The sequence below is a fragment of the Capricornis sumatraensis genome, chromosome 2 (assembly GCF_032405125.1).
Source record: "Capricornis sumatraensis isolate serow.1 chromosome 2, serow.2, whole genome shotgun sequence".
Classification (NCBI taxonomy): domain Eukaryota; kingdom Metazoa; phylum Chordata; class Mammalia; order Artiodactyla; family Bovidae; genus Capricornis; species Capricornis sumatraensis.
Window position 1 is genome coordinate 305909 of NC_091070.1, and position 20042 is coordinate 325950.

The 20042-nt window shown below is 39.1% G+C and overlaps 1 protein-coding gene across 2 annotated transcripts in view; it reads right to left on the reverse strand.

The window, feature by feature from the left end:
- Positions 1-1347: 1347 nt before the first annotated feature.
- The window catches only part of CTDSPL2 (CTD small phosphatase like 2), a 78209-nt gene continuing 59514 nt past the window's right edge, over positions 1348-20042 (reverse strand). Inside the window, exons 9-14 of one of the 2 annotated variants that reach the window (XR_011144406.1) lie at positions 13497-13559; positions 13313-13392; positions 9996-10122; positions 6782-6877; positions 5241-6170; positions 1348-2874 (exon numbers count right to left, since the gene is read on the reverse strand). Coding sequence is in view for 1 of the 2 variants with exons in the window: in XM_068963797.1 (XP_068819898.1) it covers positions 6105-6170; positions 6782-6877; positions 9996-10122; positions 13313-13392; positions 13497-13559 (432 nt within the window). In the remaining variant the exon portion in view is untranslated. Of the gene's footprint in view, positions 6171-6781; positions 6878-9995; positions 10123-13312; positions 13393-13496; positions 13560-20042 lie in introns of both variants that reach the window. The other variant, XM_068963797.1, reaches the window with a different exon arrangement.

Here is a 20042-nt window from a genome sequence, read left to right on the forward strand (position 1 = left end):
GTCCCAGTGGTTAAGACTCGCTTCTAATGCAGGAGGCTTGGGCTCAATCCCTGGTCAGGGAACTAAGACAACACATGCTGTGTGCCCCACCTTAAGAAAACCTATAAAATACCAACACCACTGATTTGAGGTAGAAACTAATGACTTTCTCCATTTTACCCTTTCCCTGAAGAGCCTTCCCATAACACGAAATCAATGACAGCAGGTCTCCTTTCAACTCCTACACATCTCTTCTGTACTCTTTATAGTGATATAAAACCAGAGTGCCTTTCTATCTGTCATTAACCTGGACAAGCCACACTCCCCCTAGAGCTGTACCAACCTCCAGGCTCAGGCTACCCATTCATGGTGCTAGCACCCAACACATCTTAACCATCTGTTATCACAGGGAAAGGAAACTGGTTGCAGAGAGAATCAGGTCCACACCTGTATTTCTAACTGGCCCCCCGTTCAACCTAGTCCCTATTCGATCGCCAGTGATCTTTCTAGAACAAGCCTGATGCACTCCCTTGCTTAATTTACCCCCACCCAACCAAGCTGGGCTCAACAGTCCATAGACGCTGCACAGATGCTTCAGGCAATCGGAGCCTGACTGCAGACTGTGCTGTTAGCGTCCCCAAGTGTCCTTTCCGTCCCTTTTCTCAACGTCAGTCTCCACTGCCGGGCAGTCACAGCTCGAGAGCAGCGCCAGGCTTGCTTTCTTCTGCCATCCAGAGCCTGGCATAGTGAAGCAGTGTTTTTACATCACTTTAACCGTCACTGGGAAGTCTCGTCAAAGGCACCTTCAAGGGTTGTCATACATCAAATATATTAAAGCTCATTATATGAGCTACTAAAAGCCCTAGTTCATTTGGTTCATAAGAGAATGCCAACTTTGCGTCATTTATATGAGCCTGCTACCCCAATCACTTACCAGATTTCCCAAACCACTTAATAACCACCCTTTAATTTCCACAGCGTCCATCTCTTCTTCCCACTCAGCGTTCCCTCACCAAGCGCATCCGTGACACTCACGGTGGCCTCCCCGGCAGCACCGCTCCCTCTCTTTCCGGACTGCTTCCTGCTCAGCCACCCCACGCCCACAGACTTTTTATTTTTATCGGGGTGTAGCTAACAGTGTTGTTGAGGTTCAGGTGAGCGGCAAAGGGACTAAGCCACATACATACACGTGTCCAACCTGCTCTGTTCCTTGGAGGCCACCCACCCGAAGGGGAAGCAACATGAAGCCTGTGTACTTGTAAACAAGCACTATACAAATGCAAGTTGTGAGATATTATAGTTTCCAGTGGCTGATAAAATATCACCAAAGAAAAGTGCTTCCATAAAAGTTTTATTTATCCCCACAACAACCCTGTGAGGTAGGGTGATCAGGGCATTTGAAGATGAGAAAACTAATTCTACATTACTTGTTCACGGCTATACTGCATAGTAAATATGTAGAAATTAAATCGAGTATTTTAAATGTCCATGATTTATAGTGATTCATGTGGAAAAAGGCAGAGAGAATATTAACTCCCCCCTACCTTAATGCCAAAAGGACACTGCCTTGAAAAATCCCATTTCAAAAGATGAAAGTAGTATTTCATTGCTTATTTCTACAAAGATTTATAAAATAAAAAAATAGTGAAATATTTTACAGTTAATATATATAATGGTCTCATTCAGGGATATGTCCTTCAGCTGTGTATATGATCAACTATTTCAAGCGCTAGAAACACAAACGCTTAAAGTATGAAAGACAATGATAATGAGCAGTAGCCTCAATCTTCTTTATTCCTCCATGTATCCTGAATAAGTTCTGTGAAATCTGGTAAACTCCACCACAAAGAAATATCTGGTAAACTTTATTTTGTTGCCTACTCTCAAACCACTGTCACATTAAGCAGTGATTGCCCAAATCTATTAGAATCATTTGGAGAGCTTTTAAAAAACACGGAAATCTCAGGCCCCACTCTAGACTCAAAGACAATTTTGCAGAGGCTAAGGCCTCAGGAATCTGTATTTTGAAAGCTCCAGAGAGTAACACAAATGAACAATCAGGTTTGGGAACCACTGATGTATTTTAAAATACTAGTATCAAAACCATAAAGTAAGTATAAACCTCTTGCTCTCAACTCCCCTTTTAAAAAATTTCTCAAAATGCATTATAACCCTGGAATTCTGCCTCTGGGCAAGTAATTTTAATTCAAGATACAGAGAAACATTTTATAAAAATGTATCCTAGTGAGTTGAGACGTGGATTCCAATTAAAATTTACGTAGCATTTACATATAAGATACTGAGTTTTGTGGTTCTTATTCTGAAATTTCAAATTCTATTTTATACAGGTTCCTAGTAGGCTTTTAACTCAGGGGAAGACATGAAAAGGAATGACATAATCAAGCACATAAGCACTGAAAAAAATATTATCCTCAAAAACAGCTTCATGAGAGGAATAAGAAAGTGGATGAATGACAACCTAAGACCTTTTGGCCCATACACTTTTGTTCCCAGTCCACTCTTCCCCTATAAGGGGAAATAAAATAAACATTCTTTCCTAGTTGCTTGGCATAGTTATTCGGTGGGTGACTATTAACACTAAGTTATTTAGATACACAAGATTAAAAGAGATAACAAATAAATACCCAGGAAGACAAAGAGAATTCAGGTCAGAAAACCTTAACTAGCTAATGATGTAGTATATAACACCATCATGTTAGTACAATTAAATGAAGGCGTCAGTGTCCTTTACATTTCAGCTTTATGTGATTGACAGAAGACGTGGAAAAGATCTGGTCCTTATGAAGAAGTCTGTGCTTGCTGTAAAGATTTGTAGGAATAATGAAATGCGTTCTTCATTGATGAGATGAAGTCTCTGTTTTTCAGGGAAGTTGACTGAACAAAACAATGAAAAACAGACTTCTTTAGATGGTTAAATGAAAGGAATATCTAATTGAAAAAGTCATTGGCCAAAGATAACCTTTTTTTTAAAAAAAAAAGATTCTATGTTTAACCATCCCCCCCAAAACCCCCCAAACAAACAAACCAGGAAAACCAGAGAAATATTAAAAAAACAATATACACATCCATTTTCACTGACAGTTCCAAGAAAATAGCCATTTATAGAAGTTACAATGCTTTCAACAAATCCCCCTCCAAATTCTGGGACATAAGGTAAAGCCATTGGGTAAATAAATACGCATACTAGCGGATATAAAACGATTTATGCTTTTAAATTGTCAACTTTAAGACCCAAGGAGAAATACGCCGCTATAAATCTGATCAGGGCTACATATATTACATGGCGTTAAAAAACACAACTGATTAAAACATCCTAACGACAATACAAATATTTAAAAGAATGTCTTTGAAAGTCAGACATTTACCACTGGAAATATCACAATTATAATATGCACTTCAGAGCTGTGATGTGTATACAGGTCACCTTTTCTGTGTTATATCAGGTATCCATCTCTCCTGCATTTACTGTGGTCAGTTTCTAAGAGTTCACGTTTCCTGTGTGAACTGAAGGGGCTGGGCACATCAATTCATAAAGACCCCCATTTAACTAAATGGAAATGTGCAAGACGACATCTACCAACAGATAAAGGAAAGAAGGGCTAATAAAACATATTAAGGAGGAAGGAAGCTGGATAACGGTCTCTGACTTATTCTAGATTTTGTATTAATAACAAATTCAAAATGACTCAAATCAAGTAATGAAAAAAATACATTAAACTGATATCAAGAAGTTTTCTCAGGCCATAGAAGATTCTCCCTTAGCTTATTTCTTTACTGAATCTTGGTAGGCTTGATTCATTTGTCAGCTGACTTAAAGGAACTCTCCAGCAGGGGATCAAAAGCAGCTTTACAAATAAAAGGTGGTTAAAGGAGCTTTTAAAGTGCCTATCGGCACAATGGTTTATACAGGTGCTTACCTTTCCCTACTAGTTCTGGGAAAGCCCACAGAGTCTATATATGTACTTAACTGGTAAAGCTTTCAGCAATTATAATGTAAGCTGAAAGTTTAGCCCGTAAATAGGTTTTGCTGTTTGAACATAAAAAGGGAGCAAGGAGAAATGTAACCAGGTTCACAATTTTGAGCAAGAGCATATGTGAAGGTAACATATGTACATTTTATTTCAAGAAAGACAGGAGACAAGCAGCAGAGAGATGCCCAGATGCCCTAAGATAGATACATCCCAAAGATTCTCATCAAAATGAGTCTGTATTGTTTTTTCCTGCAAGCAAAATACCTTTCTTTAAATTAAAAACAAACAAAAAAAACCCCAATATTCTGAATTGCAAATGTTTTTTTTTTTTGCAGAAAATCTGCCATGATTATTTTTTTTTAATGAATAAGGATTTTCCACAAAACAGGCTTGCTCTACATGCTAGATTTTTAAACAGTTCAGTGACACAATATGCTAGCTACATACACAACAGATAATATAGTAAGAAAACACTCAACCTGATGAAAAGTTAAAATCTTCATTAATACACTGAAAATTGACATAACTCATGCCTTTAAAATCAAAAATACAAAAATTAAATGTTTTCCTAAAAAGATTTCCTTATTTTAAGGATTCATTTGAAAATGAAGCTGCATGTCATTTGTACAATAAGTTGTACAAGTAAACAGGTAATATACATAAAAAATTAAGTGACATACTCCTCAATTATCAGTTGTCCACCTTTAATTTCCAATACTGTACTTTCTTAACAAGCATACAAAATATCAAACTTCTCTTTAGAAAAAGTGCCGCTCTTTGACATCCTTACACAAAAACAGTCTGAGCCTGTGGCATGCTACTGCAGTTGAGAGGCAAAGCATCCTAACTTTTACAAATTCTACCTCCATAAAAAGCCTCCCGAGAGAGATTACACGCCACTATAAAAATATCGACCTCTTGTGGTAGCTGCATCAGAGAACCAAGGCTTGAAGACTATTTTCATGCCGCACAGAAAGCCGCTAGGAGAGCATCCTGACTGACTGGCGGCTTGGGGGTCTACTGTGCCACGGGGTTATGCATAGCTACTGCACGGTACCAAGACTGTTACACAGAGTCTGAATTGATTGTAACCGAGAGCATAACAGAGGTACTACCAGCCCATGCAAAGGAACTAAAAATACTGAATCACTGTGCTGAACACTTCATTCCTGGAGAAAACCAAAGGCATCAGCAACCAAATCAAGCCCAACAGGTGACCCAATCCATCCTCCTCAAAGACTGGTGAGCACAGTGAGGTCTGAGGTATACCTTTATCCATCAGGTCTGTGTGCCACTGCGAGATAGTACCACTTGGAACACACGCCATCACAATGGTCTACATCTTTTGAATATTAAGTCATTCATATATTCTTATCTACCCAGTCTCTTGATTTTTGAAAAGATTTCACCTACAGTAGAATATTACAGAAACAAAATATAAATGCATGTTCTCTTTAAATGAAACTTACATGGACTAAAAGTAGAGGATATTTTTTAAACAAATATACAATATGCAGGCAGACAAAGCAGGAAAACGGCCATTCAAATGTATAATAAAAAACTAAAAATCTACTATTTCCAGAAAACTATGAAGCGCCTCAACTAAAAGGAATGCATAATGAAATTCTAATCTATTAATAATACAGGTCAAAAATGTAAAAAGGTTATAAACCTTAACAGGAAAAATAAAACAACTTTTACTGGCCATTCCTGTTGAAATGAGAATTTTAAAGTAACAGAAAAGTGGCTACAAACCCACTTAGAGCACCAAACAGAGAGAAAATAAAAGTCCATTTTCATCTCTGTTATTATCATAAAATCCTGTGTGACTACAGGTCAAACTGCTGGTGGCAGAAACAGAATTCTTTATAAACTGCAGATGTCCTGTACATAAAAAGATTCCACTGGAGTCGCACTAGTTCTAAAGACGCTTCTGTTTTCGCCTACCTACTGTGTGTATTCAATCTGAGAGAAAGCCTCTTTCTGTAACCCTTGATTATTACTGGGCACCAAGATAAGAAAAGCAAGACGGGTACAAAAATGCAAAATTTCAACAGTAATGGCAATGCTTTTGTCTTAGTCCAAAAGGGTCCTGCTTCCTCTCCCCTCCAGCGGTCTGACAAGTCTCTGCACTTAATCGGGGGGCAGCAAGTCATGCAAGCGAAACCGATCTCTGATGTGTGGTCGGACGTCTTCATTCTGTTGGGGACAGACATTTTAAAAGCCACGTAACTTAAAAGCCACGAGCCTCACAGCATCATGAACATTATTACTTTGCAGGGAAACGATGGCTATTTATTGTATAATTTACGTTATTATTTTTGCCAAATACAAAGACACTACATAGAAGTAAACTTAAATTTATATTAAAAAGAAAAGCCTGTCATTAATGTATCAATTTTGTACGAACAGTGATGCAGTAAGAGATCAAACCAAGACAGGTATAGCATTAAGCCACTGAAGTCTACTTTACACAGTAGTTTTCAATTTAGTCCATGGGTATAGCAGGAAAGAGTCCCAGAATAAAATTTCAGTACCATAAGCATTAAGACCTGAACTACAAAACCGATTTCACACAACTAGTTAGTGACTTGCCATAGGAAGTGTGGTGAAATAAAACAATGCATAAAATCTTAAATACTGATAAACATAATATAATTTATAAGGTAGAATATTTTTCAACTTCTGCCCGAATCTCTCACCGAGTTTACTTAAAACATCAGTACAGATAAAACAACTGAAAAGATTGATTTCCATAGAGGTAAAGCAACAGAAACCTAACAAGAAGGTAAATGGGGAGATACACTCACCAGCTCCACTAGCTTCTCCAGAAATGGAATCAATTTTAGTAGCTCATTGTCATTTTTATCCATGAACCAGCTTTCTATAGGGATCCCATTAGATAGCTAGAACGATAAACCAGGAATTAACTCTCCTTCTCATTTACAGTTCGCCTAAGCTGGAAAAGCTATAGAAAGGAATAACAGATTTTGGTATATATTAATCTATTAAGTTCCTTTAAAAAAGGAATGCCATCAGAGTTTATGCCTGTCACATTCTTTGACATCTTAATAGTGCCAGACACAGATGTTAAGGAATAAACTGAACCCTAACTGGTTTCTCAGAGTAATTCTTAGTGTATATAAAGTGACGGTGGAGTCGCTCAGTCGTGTCCGACTCTTCGTGATCCCATGGACTGTAGACCACCAAGCTCCTCTGTCCATGGGATTCTCCAGGCAAGAGTGCTAGAGTGGGTTGCCATTTCCTTCTCCAGGGGATCTTCCCAACCCAGGAATCGAACCCGAGTCTCCCACAATGCAGGCAGACGCTTTACCGTCTGAGCCACCAGGGAAGCCCCCGTCTAGTGTATATAAAACTTAACAAGAAATATTCATTGAAATAAGCTTTGTGTTAACATAACTAACAACATTACTCTTTAGAGAATATCAGTCAGTGCGAGGCATTCTGAATAAAGGAACACTGCCATCTTAGACAGCGAGAAAGCATGTATGCATTCATTGGCTTACTCCCGACAGATTTTACTCCCTAACAAGATGCCCTGAAACAGTAGGAACACAACAAATTGGCTCAATGGTGTTTCGCTGAAATCTAAAATCTACAAACCATATTTGTTTTATAGTAAACATTCTCTAGGATAATATATCTTTTAATATTTACACAGAACACTGTGTTTAAGATGGAGGGTAACTGAAATTATTTTATTTACAAACCAATTCTTAAAAACATTTAAAATGCAAGGAAATGAGAAGCAGTGGCCTACACTGACCATGTCTCAGTGCCATGTGCCGCCCTTCCCCCTGGTATGCATCCTCTCCCGTGTTCTATTGTGGGCTCTCTGGAACACAGAAGCTGAGGGCAAGTCTTGTTCCATCTACACTCAACCCCTTCCCACATCCCAGTTCTGCACTGATTTATTCTGGTGGAAATCTCAGTCGTATTGCATGAACATACTCAATGTAAAATCTATCTTGCAAAGATGGCCCATCTCTGTCTACCTACGTATGTGTCTGTCTGTCTATCTGTGCCGTGCTGCACGGCCTGTGAGAGCCTAGCTCCCTGACCAGGGGTGGAATCCAGGCCCTCAGCAGTGAAAGTGCTGAGTCCTCAACACTCGACTGCCACCAAACTCAACTAGAGTTGAATTTAGATGTCTAAGAAACATTGACAAAGGGTATAAATATGTTGACAAAATAGTCTAAGATTTCAAAATGTCAAATTAAACAGACTAGAAGAACACAGTGTAATTCTCCAGTTTGTTTACAATTACAATTACTGATTTAACAACTGATAAGAAGGCTACTGGGGCTCCCCTAGTTGCCCAGTGGGAAAGAATCTGCCTGCAATGTAGGAGACCTGGGTTCAATCCCTAGGCTGGGAACATCCCCTGGAGGAGGAAATGGCAGCCCACTCCATTATCCTTGCCTGGAAAACTCCATGGACAGAGGAGCCTGGTGGGCTACAGGCAACAGGGCTGCAAGACAGACACGACTCCGCAACTAAACGACAACAAGAAGAAGGAGGAGGATGCTGCCGAGCGGCATGTCCCTTACAGTCGCTTCTGGCGGGAGCCAGCACGAGGAGGCCCGCCCGGGGCAGAGGTCATGAGGGTAAGGGGTCTGACGGGCAAAGGCCAGTCCGGCCGTAAGGGAGCCTCGCTGAATCTGCCCCAAAACCAGAGTCTGCCTGCCTTACTGCACTGTGCTTTTCGCTTACGCTTCTGACATTAACAGGAGCTGTCCCCCCACCACCTTTCTCTGGAAAAAGTTAATTTAGAGCTTTTAGATAATAAGTCTCCCGGGCATAATATGAGTGTTTCAATCCAAAAACCCCTCTGATGGCTTTCTAGCCTGCCTACAGGACTCTTACAGCTGCGCATGTGAGTGTTTGCGGCCTCCCTACCGCGAGAGGCACAGGAAGCTCAAAACATCCTAGGAATGTAGGGGCTTCCGAGGGGTCAAAATCATTAGAACAGGACTGATTAAGGGTTTCATTTGTTGAGCCAATACTTGCTGCCAAGTTTTCATATCTTTTATTTGTTGATATAGTTGGTATATATAAAAAAAAACAAGTAGCAACACAGATGTTTGAGTTAAGTACCTTCTTTGTTAGAACCCACTGCACCTTTGTTCTACAGGGATGTAACTTTAGTGCTTTGAGGGTGATGCAGATTAAAGAAAAACACTTCAGGGGAAATGAGATTAACATTCATCAAGGAAGAGAGCCATAGAGTGTTAACAGGCCTCTTGGCCGGAAGATACTGTCAATCACCTGAGGCCTTTTGTGTCCGGAAAGCCCTGCAGAAGGAAAGCCCGGTGTCGACAAGGGTCAGGACTGCTGCCCCTGCATGACTCCATTATGCAAAACTTCAGGTATGTAAGCACCTTTTAAAAATAAAGTTATGGGGTTTTGCTCAAGCTTGGCCTCCCCCGTGTCGACTCTCTCTCTTTTTCTCCCTCTCCCTCCCTCTCTTTTTCAGGCTGATCCCTTGGAACCGGAGGCTCTCCGTGTCTACTTATTTGCCCGGGCTTCTAAGACCCATGTGAGAGGGAGCCCAAGGCGGGGCACCCTCCGCTATTCAAGCGGGCGCCTGTGGCCCAATGCAGACGGTGCAAGTTTCTTGTCTTGAAACTTTATTAGCTTTCCCTGTAAACCAAGGAATATCAGCCTCTTTTCTCCACTAATTTTCCTACTACACTGTTCTTTCCTAATCTCTCTTTATATTTCTAAATAAATAAGTTTTTCCTCGCCAACTCCGTCCCCACTTTGAATTCCCTGGATCCACCGGGGCTGGACCCCGGCACCCTTCTTAGGGTTTTACTATTTCAAGTTTACATGTATGTTGTACTTCATTTAAAAGAATAATTTCCACAAGGAATATACTAATTTGGCACTTCTAATTCTAAGATGACATTAAACAAGGAAATTCCACCAGTGAAAACCCTGCTGTCCCATCATACTGTTCGGCAGCGTTCGTCTGAGCTTGTTTAGCAGCCTTCTTCCTACCTGATATGCAAAGGCTTGCGGTGAGTTGTCAATTATTATAGTTTTTGAAAGATCTCTTCCAAGGATATTTAAGTCCTTTATATAGTTTCCTTGTACACAAACACAATGTTCACGGAAAAGCCGGTGCCTAAACATAAAAGTAAAAACAAATTAACTAAAAGATAATGTATCTGTAAAAAGCACAAGACATACTGAGACATATATACAGTACACATACCACAGGCTTTCCAGTTTAAGCCTTATCATTTTCTCTCACAAAGGAAATTCAATTACAAGTGTGGGCCTAGGCTTCGGGCTACAGTCTTATAAAAATTCTTAGCAATTATTGAAACCTTACAACCAAATATTACCATGTCTTAAAGAACTTTGGTTTATCCCAAAATGTTATATTTAAATGACAAAGAGGGATGAAAAACTCTGTAAATTGTTTTTGTAATTTATTTACCCAGGAGAGCTCAGTTCAGATGCAGCATCTGGTTGTCATCGAGGTCCTGCTTTTTAACCAATTTTCCAGATGGTTGACTGAGGCACAAGGAGGTCAAGTGACTTGCCCAAGGTCACACAGTAAGTCAGCGGTTAGCCCCACAATGGGACCCAGGGTCCTCCTGGCTCCCAGTCCTTTGCTCTAACCAGAAGGCCACACAGCCTCCCTATCCCTGCACATGCCAGAATAGAAAATGTAAGAAGGAATGCTTCCGTGTTGGCATTAAAAAAAAAAGTTTTTAGTTTCTCTTATAGATTTTGAGGAAAGGTGCAGAGGCCAAAACATTCCATCATTTCAACTTTTCCCAAACACCCGTGCTTTAACTGTGTGTGTGATCATTTGAAAAAACAAGGATTGAATGAAAGGATGAATTCAGATTTAAGTGTTACAAAATTGATCTTTCACCAGTGAAAACTGAAAAACATGACATCATCTTAAAAGGAAAGCTATTAAGGTTTGTAATATTTACATACATGTAGTATTTACATAATCTCTATGTAGCGCTCAGAATGTATCAGCTTCTGAGCATTGCTGATGGCTGGTGCAGACACTGCCTGCATACACTGATAGTTTGGTAGTTTGGCTTCCTTGTGTCTTAATCCCACTATACAACTTTTAAGGAGCTAGGACTTACACATTCATAATATTTTTAATTCTCCAATTCTAAGAAAGGGGCATTTTCTACCAACAAAATCTGTCATAGGTCTAAGAACAACCAGTAACTGGTATTTTAATCAGTGCCAATGGTCATGGAAAAGGGGAAGAATCTTAAAACTAGACAAACCGTAACAGTATAAACAGTTTTTTCCAATGATCATCTACGTCTGAAAGGGTTAAGACAGTCCTACTTTGAAAATATAAGGCTAGACAAAAGAACTTAGGTTCTGGTTGGACCTAAATAAGATCCTACATTTTATCTGTATAAACATCCAGATACAAGGAAATTGGAGGCAGGTACAGTGGGTACCTGCAAGTCACACTGATAACTTCTTCTATAGCAGCAACTCACCAGACACAGGGGACAGCTAGCTGAGTATGTGTATGGAGACTAATGATTACTTTAATTCAATTATAAACTCCTTCCAGTTAGCAGGGATCTGAGCGTTGCTGCTGCTAAGTCGCTTCAGTCGTGTCCGACTCTGTGCGACCCCATAGACGGCAGCCCACCAGGCTCCGGCGTCCCTGGGATTTTCCAGGCAAGAACACTGGAGTGGGTTGCCATTTCCTTCTCCAATGCGTGAAAGTGAAAAGTGTAAGTGAAGTCACTCAGTCGTGTCCGACTCTTAGCGACCCCACGGACTGCAGCCTACCAGGCTCCTCCATCCATGGGATTCTCCAGGCAAGAGTACTGGAGTGGGATGCCACTGCCTTCTCCAATCTGAGGGTTAGTAGTATGTATTTTCAATTTTAAAAAGAAGCTACTTTTGCTAGTCATCGAATGAGCATTCAGACTCGTGGGACTTTCTGGACTGACCTTGACACCAACACAGGTGACGCCCTACAGTGCTCTTGGTGCAGGCAACGCACAGTTCAAGAAGCTTTTCTTGTTTAAAGTTTTTCAAAATACAACTTGATGAAACACAGTTAAACTCCCAAAGGCGCAGGCTTTATAAAACTAGTTTAAAAGAGGGCTTCTAACTTGTAGCATTACAACTGCATGGCTATGATCTGTCCCCTAGCAAAATGAAAGCTCCAAAAGGGAAGGGCGTGTGCTGCTCACCACTGTTCCCCGGAACACTGGAGGTGCTAAACAGAAATCTTCAGAATGAGTGAAGTCATCAGAGCAAGATCACTTGTATGCTTTTTTATCAGGTAAAATGAGCATAAATTATAATATGCTTTTCATTTGTGTGTCTGAAGCTTGTTTATATGGAAGATAAAATGGAAACTGACTAAATGACAAATTTTGGTCCTTTAAATTTTTTTTTTTTTTAGAAAGAGGGAAAAATCTCCTAAATGTGGACATTAGGAAAAGCCTTTCACTATAGTTGAAACCACTCAATAATAAAGGTACTATTAACAGTAGAAATTAAGTTTAGGATTTTCCACTAGGAGAATATGTGAGGAAATATTCAAGAAGATGAGCACCCAGCTCCCCAAGCCTTCAGGAGCCTTTTCCTGCACCTCTCAACTCTTGATCAAAACTCATAGATCAGCTCCTATACTTCAGGGGATGCAGCGAGACTGCTGAGTCTTGGTGTCTCACTTCAGTCGACAGAAGTAATTAAACTAATTTTCAAACTGTCTTAAATTACTGAAAACACCCCCATCTAACCAGTGATACACTGCATCTGCCGGCTTAGGACACACACACAAGGAACTGAGTCCACATCAGAATAACCTGAGCGACTAAACCAACTGCAATTTCCAATTAAACTCATGTAACATTTTCTTTCCATGGAAGATAAATTTGCTCTTGAAAAAAAGCCAAGTTTAATTTGATCTTTTTTGTTAAAATTAACTTTCATTTCTATGTCATTAAAAAGATGACGTAACATGCATTATCTCAGAGGCATTAAGTGAGAACATCACGCACAGTGAGAAACTCCACACACCCCCAGTCCCCCCAGCCCCGAAGTGAGGGTACAGATGTGCAAGTGAATAGACACATTTGATCTTTGCATCCATTAAAGAACGTCTGTCTGGAGTTTAATTAGGAACTCTTAAAGAGTTTGGGGGGGTAAAAAACTAAAAATCACTTATTTTCACCATTTAACACAACAAATCTCTATAAATGCAGCCAACTAAAAATGGCCATCAAAATTAAATAGAATCATGATAATCTCATAGTTCAGTGTGACAGACATTCCCACTATTTCTTAATTGAATTTACCTGACCAGTTGCTTTTTAGGGTCTAGTATGTTCAGTAACTTGTCTGCATACACCTTCTTAGAAGCAGTAAAAAGAATGATCTACAAATTCAGGGGAAAAGAAGTAGTCATTACACATGATCTAAATATGGGCACTGCATTGAATAAAATAAAAATGCTTAAATAATTAACTTAAGTTTGTTCACCTCATACATCTGAGACATTCGTTCCAGGAACTCCCTGAAGAATGGTCTTAATCTCACGTAAACCTGAAAAAAACACGAAGATAATCTTCAGCAAATAAAAATACAAAACAGAAACAACTTATTTATAAGATATGTTCTAACTTCGAATATAATTTAAAAGTTCCTATGAATAAAAAAGTTTACTAAGTACCACTTGACCAAATATATTTCACATACCAAAAATCACTTAAAACAATCTTTTGGTAGGGTAATAATAATTGCTGGTGATCATTTCACTTTTTAATAGTTAAATAGCAGCATATAATAGACCTTTGTGAATGCAATTTTAATGAACAGGTAAACTAAGAATGGCAGGTTGCCCTCTGAGATTCTGATCCACCAATCAGCTCCATCTTCCAGCCAGGTAGCATCCATCCAATCATTAGGCAGGCTGCGTGTCCACCTCTAGCTGACCTGTCTCAATGACCTTCCTCAATGATCACTCAGAATTTCTTCTCACTTGCTTAAGAATACCTTTATTTTCAATTTCTATTAACGTAAATAATGTTTAAGAAGGAGATGTCTGGATTGGTGGGTTTAACTAACAAGAATTTTTCAGAAATCAAGCTTGTTCTACACTTACTGATTCAGATGTGGTATCTAAATTAGCACTGCTGGGCTACTTGAGATTGAAAACATAATAATCAAACACACCAGTTATCAAAACCAACTGACAATATCAGGACAGACTACAGTAAGCAAAGAACTGACTCTAAATACATTACTCTCTTACTTCTGTCTGTCTTTCTGCCTATATTTAACGGAGCTCTTGTAATATTTTCAAGAAGCACAGAAATAGAAGTCATGAGCAACCACTAAAAACTGATTTACAAAAGACTTTAACGCCTTGAAATTATATTTATTTTGTGACAAAAAATTTTTGAGAAGTTTTTACTTCACTCAAAGGTGATTATTAAAGTCAAAAAGCATGAAAAGCAAATACTTAGAGAACATCTGTGCACCAGATTCACTTGATTCAGATTTTTTTTTAAAGTTGTGGTGGCAACAAATTCAAAATTTAGGCTTCATCATATTTGTGTCATCAGTACACATATAAACAAAAATGACCTTTGATAAAAAGCTAGTTCCGTGAATGTCTCAGAGCAGAACAGGGAAATCGGGCAAAGGATTTTAGAAGAAAGGGACTATGTACTAACAATCTTCGTCATTTCTAAAGCCCAAACAGTGTAAGAGAAAGCCAAATACATAGTAAGTATATGATAAAGATCTGTCAAATAAATTGAGTTTAATAATAAACAGATTTAGGCAAATAAGCCTGCCTTAAGCAATATAAACAAAATTGAGAAGGAAAGGCAAGACCACATACTACAGGACAGCTACACACCAGAAGGACAGCCACTGAACTTCCTTAAGAATCGATCACTGTGGAAGACAAATCTCAAACAACTACTGATATGGTAATAACATCACCCTATTCCCACGTACAGGCTAGAATAATAAGTCAAAGTGTGTGTTAGTCACTCAGTAGTGTCTGACCCTTGCGACCCCACGGACGGTAGCCCACCAGCCTCCTCTGTCCGTGGGATTCTGCAGGCAAGAACACTGGAGTGGGCTGCCATTCCCTTCTCCAGGGGACCTTCCCGACCCCAGGACTGAACTCACGTCTACGGCACTGCAGGCAGACTCTTTATAGTCTGAGTTACCAGGGGAGCCCAGCATAACCGAGATTTACTCATTTCTAATCCTGTTATAAGGCAGCTGATCTCAGCAGCTTTGACTAATCAAAAATGAAGTAAGTCACACACTCCCAGCACTAGCAAATAACAAAATCACTAGTATCCAATCCTTGTCCTTTAGGATGAGATACAAAATTTTTAACCACATTTGCGCTTCTAATTAATTTTAACATTTGCATCCTAAAATATTTGGTATAGTTTGGTAGTTTTCAACACACCTTATTTGATAGTCCAAGTAACTGACAGATTTAGATATATTACTACCTTAACTGACAAAATCAATTTATATTCATTATGGAACACTTCAAAATATATTTGTAATGGTTAAGGAAAAAACTATCAATTCAGTCAATACTTTTTTTCAGTCAACCTTATCTCATGGAAGATGATAAGCCATGAACCATCACAGCCCTCTGTCTGCTGCTAAGAAGCAGTTAAATGCATTTAACGACCAAAAATACTTCATTTCTGCATGTGTATAAATGCTTCCATTTGCTTTCAATATCCCTATCACTTGCTCAAACTGTAAATTAAAATAAGCAGGGCCTCTACAATTTGGGGTTTGTCTCCTCTGAAACCTAGAATACTCCCACTGTAGAGGAACACTTCTATTTAAACAACACTATCTAAGCATAATCAGTGGAACACTGTACAGAGGGGACACTTCCCACTTCTCGCACTTCTGGATCAGGTAAAAACTGTGACTTCATTATGATTCTACGACTTTGATTACACTTAAAAATGTAACACACATCTTAAAATCTGACATTACTGTCATAATGCGGCCATTTACTGGGGATGAAAGGCAGCGCTGACATGGGAGAACAGAGCACCAGAGTGTTTTCCTACCAGGAGAACAGAAACTGTTCACTGCAAATGTTCCTACTCTCAGAGCAGGTTCACGATTTGAAACACAGGAAGGTGTTTCAGGATTAAAAGACATAAGCAGAAACTGAGGCGGTTAGGGGAAAAAAGGGTTGAAAGGTACACAGCAACAGCGAGCAGGGATGGGACTGGGACCACGTGAGGGTCTGTCATTTGCTGTAAAGGCAAAATCTCAGAAAGAAAAATAGAAATAGAGTCACAAGGCCAGCAGGATCTAAGTCATCTGGATGGATATACTGAAGCAGAAATATATAGAAGTCAAGAAGCACTAAGCACTGTCCAGCAGGAAATAAGAACAGCTGTAAGGGATGCGCGATACAACGAGACTACCACCGCCTCCTGGGTTAGGCCAGACAGCCAGCCAGGCACATACACACAGACACGCCTCTGCACGCTCCAAAAGTGACCCCACAGATGCCCTTTTCTTCTCCTAACCGTCTCACAACAAAGATTCCCATCCCGCGTTCCTCACTCCCTATTTTCTACATCCTTCCACTACTTAGAATTTAAAAAACCATCCTCCTTTACACCTGCAACTCTTCAGAATCACTTAGTCACCGAATGTAAGACTAGGCCGTAAGTCTCATTTCAGGGTGGTGTATATGTGCTCCTTTAACTACACAGCAATTATTCTAGGTACAGAACAAATAGTGTTAATCACTAAACCAAATATATTTTGAAAAAGTCGAAGTCTTAATGCATAATGCTATAATAATGAGCAATTATTATGTAAAACACCATATACAAACACACGTCTTAAATAAGACTGCCTACTACCCAAAGATGTTCCTGCTGTGAAATGTTTATCATGTAGAACTTCTGTACATCCCATCCTCGGGACTCGATTTACTTTGGAACTGGAGCTTCGTGCCTCTTAACTCCCCTCACTTGTTTCATTATGTGTTCACGCTGTAAACTTTCAAAACAAAATCTACTAGAATAATATCTGTAAAAACAGTGATAGCTAATCTTGTGTAATATATTGTGAACTAATTTTACCAAAACTTAGATGATATGTGACAGTCAGCCTGTACTTTCTTTAGTACTAAGACAAGAGAATGTTCTGTAACTGTGCATATAAGATGCTGCTGCTGCTGAGTCGCTTCAGTCGTGTCCGACTCTGTGCGACCCCATAGACGGCAGCCCACCAGGCTCCCCCGTCCCTGAGATTCTCCAGGCAAGAACACTGGAGTGGGTTGCCATTTCCTTCTCCAGTGCATGAAAGTGAAAAGTGAAAGTGAAGTCGCTCAGTCGTGTCCGACTCCTAGCGACCCCATGGACTGCAGCCCACCAGGCTGCTCCTTCCATGGGATTTTCCAGGCAGGAGTACTGGAGTGGGGTGCCACTGCCTTCTCCTAAGATGATGCTAATAGGTTATAAATGGTTAACAGAACTAGACTTAATAAAAAGTCATTAAAATAGCTATCCAGTTATAAATTGACAATATTTTGTGGACGTCTATCTAAATTCAAATTCATGTCTAGGTATGCAATGTCAGTCATATACACTGATTTCTGTAACTAAACCATTATCTCAGTTACCTAGGTGACCTTATGAGCATGACCAAGAAAGCGAGGGGACACCCAACAATCTCAATTTGCGGCAAAACTAGGAAAAATTCTTACATGCAGATCTTTTTAGGAAAAATACTTCTAGTTTTAAGCACAGATAATATGACCCTAACATATTTTGGAAAAAAAGTCTCTCTTAATATGTTTTCATGAAATCCTTTGAACCTATTGCTACACTGTTGCAAGAAGAAAAAGAAGGGATCACATTTGGTGGCTCTCGCCCACTGCAGAGCGTGGCACCTTTACATTGAAAGATGATTGGTGGGGACTACCTATTTAATCATCACCCACTGAAGAGTGCGGCACCTTTACATTAAAAGATGATTGGTGGGTGCTACTTATTTAATCAGCAGTAAGAATTTAAAACAACAGAAAACCAAGAACACTGAAGAAGGTAAAGAGTATCAACACACATACACCAGCATATACCACAGAGACAGAAGAGGCTCTGACAATGTTTTTAAACCTTCTGTACACCTCAGTTTCTTCATCTATAAAATGGGTATAATAACAGTACCTACATAAGGTTACTGTAGTAAATAAGTTAATACATATAAAGCACCTAGAACACTGCCAGCACATCAAGACCTTCAACAGTAATTATTACTATCCACGTGATTATTTAAAAGTAATCAGCCATAAGGAGAATACCTGGAAAGAGCAGGATTTTATGGGGGTAGGACTGGGCAACCACACTCAAACAGAAAGCTCTATCTTTACTTGAAGAAGAGGTTAAGTAAGTCAACGGATTACCTAATTATTTAACTTGGTTAACACTGTCTTTGCATCAATACCAGATCATAGAGACAAAACCCAAATCTTTTCCATAGAAAGAGGGTTGCTCAGATACAGCCTGTGGAGGCCTCGACTTCATAACCCATGGGCGATTTTACAAGTCATCTTTTGCTTCACACAGTTTCAATAAAAGGCAGATTGCTGCTGGGGATAGTATCTGTAGGTGGATCAGTCTGAGAACGAATAGGTAAATACTGAACCATCATAACCAATACAAATGAAACTCTCAAAACTAAAACCTCCTGTAAAACCTTACACTGTATTAAATAGAAATAAATTTGAAAAGATATTTTCTTATGTAGTCCAAACAGGATAAAATGTTTCATGTATTCACACAGAAGGTATATTAAAAATTAGCAATGAAGCATATTTTTCAAGTCATGGCCATTTATATATATATATACACACACACAATTTTTCAATTTGAGTATGTATGTACACATATTTGTGTATGTGTGTGTATATATATATATAAGGTTTAATGTGTTTCTTAAAATCAAGTTTACTGACTTTAAAAGCAAAAAAAAAAAAAAAAAAAAACACAAAAGCCCACAAAGCCTTCAAAACCAAATTCTAAATTCTTAAAACTCCAATTTAATATGTTTAATAGTCAACTGTCACCTCTCCTAAAGTTGCGAAATATTTTCAGCTACTGAACAAGAATTTTCTGTATATTTTTAAATGAACTACTTCTAATTTTAAGATACATTTATAAGGAATACAAAAGCATGATGAAAAAATTAGTACCAATGACTGACCGTATTTACTAATAAGGATGGTAAAATTATTTTAAATGCTGACTTATAACTCATTACCAAAAATATTATTCCATATCAGATATAAAATATTACTTTCATCCTCCACACTATGCCCATGGCCCCAGGTGTTTTAAGGAACAAGTATACACACTACTCTTAGATAATAAAATTATACTTTATGAATGTCCAAACAAAATGCCTCCTGTTTAGTATCAATTTAAGTCAGAGCGTCAGTGGGGGAAAAGCTTGATTAAGTATCTACTAACAGAACTCTTCATTCAAACAATTGCTTTTTTTCATCAAGCAAAAATGCTGACTTTTCTAGGAAAGACTGCAGAAAAGAGACAGGTGCTGCCGACCTTCTACTTCTATTTTTCTGTAGTATAAAATATTTGAAATCCTTACAAAAATTATCCTAGGCTGTAAGCCTCCCAGAAAACAAACTATAATAACGAGGAAGAGGCTGAGCTTTGCTAAACATGGGGCTTCCCACCCACCTTTCCCCCCACTCTTCCCATTAAAGCAACCTCTACTATTAAAACAAAGCATACTTTAGCAAGTCGCTCCCTACAGGATCCTAACTCTCCTTGAGTGCTTACCACAATCTGATTTCTGGACAGCTGACCCAAAGTTTGTTGATTTTACTGATCTTCAGAAAGCCACTGACTGGCTAAAGTCTTACTGGTGAACAGAGTCAAGAATCAGATGCCCTGCCATACTTTACAGAGTGAGGAGTTGGACAACACAGTTGCGCTTGGTGGCACTGTGGTGAGACATATGAGGCATCTTCTTTTTGTCTTC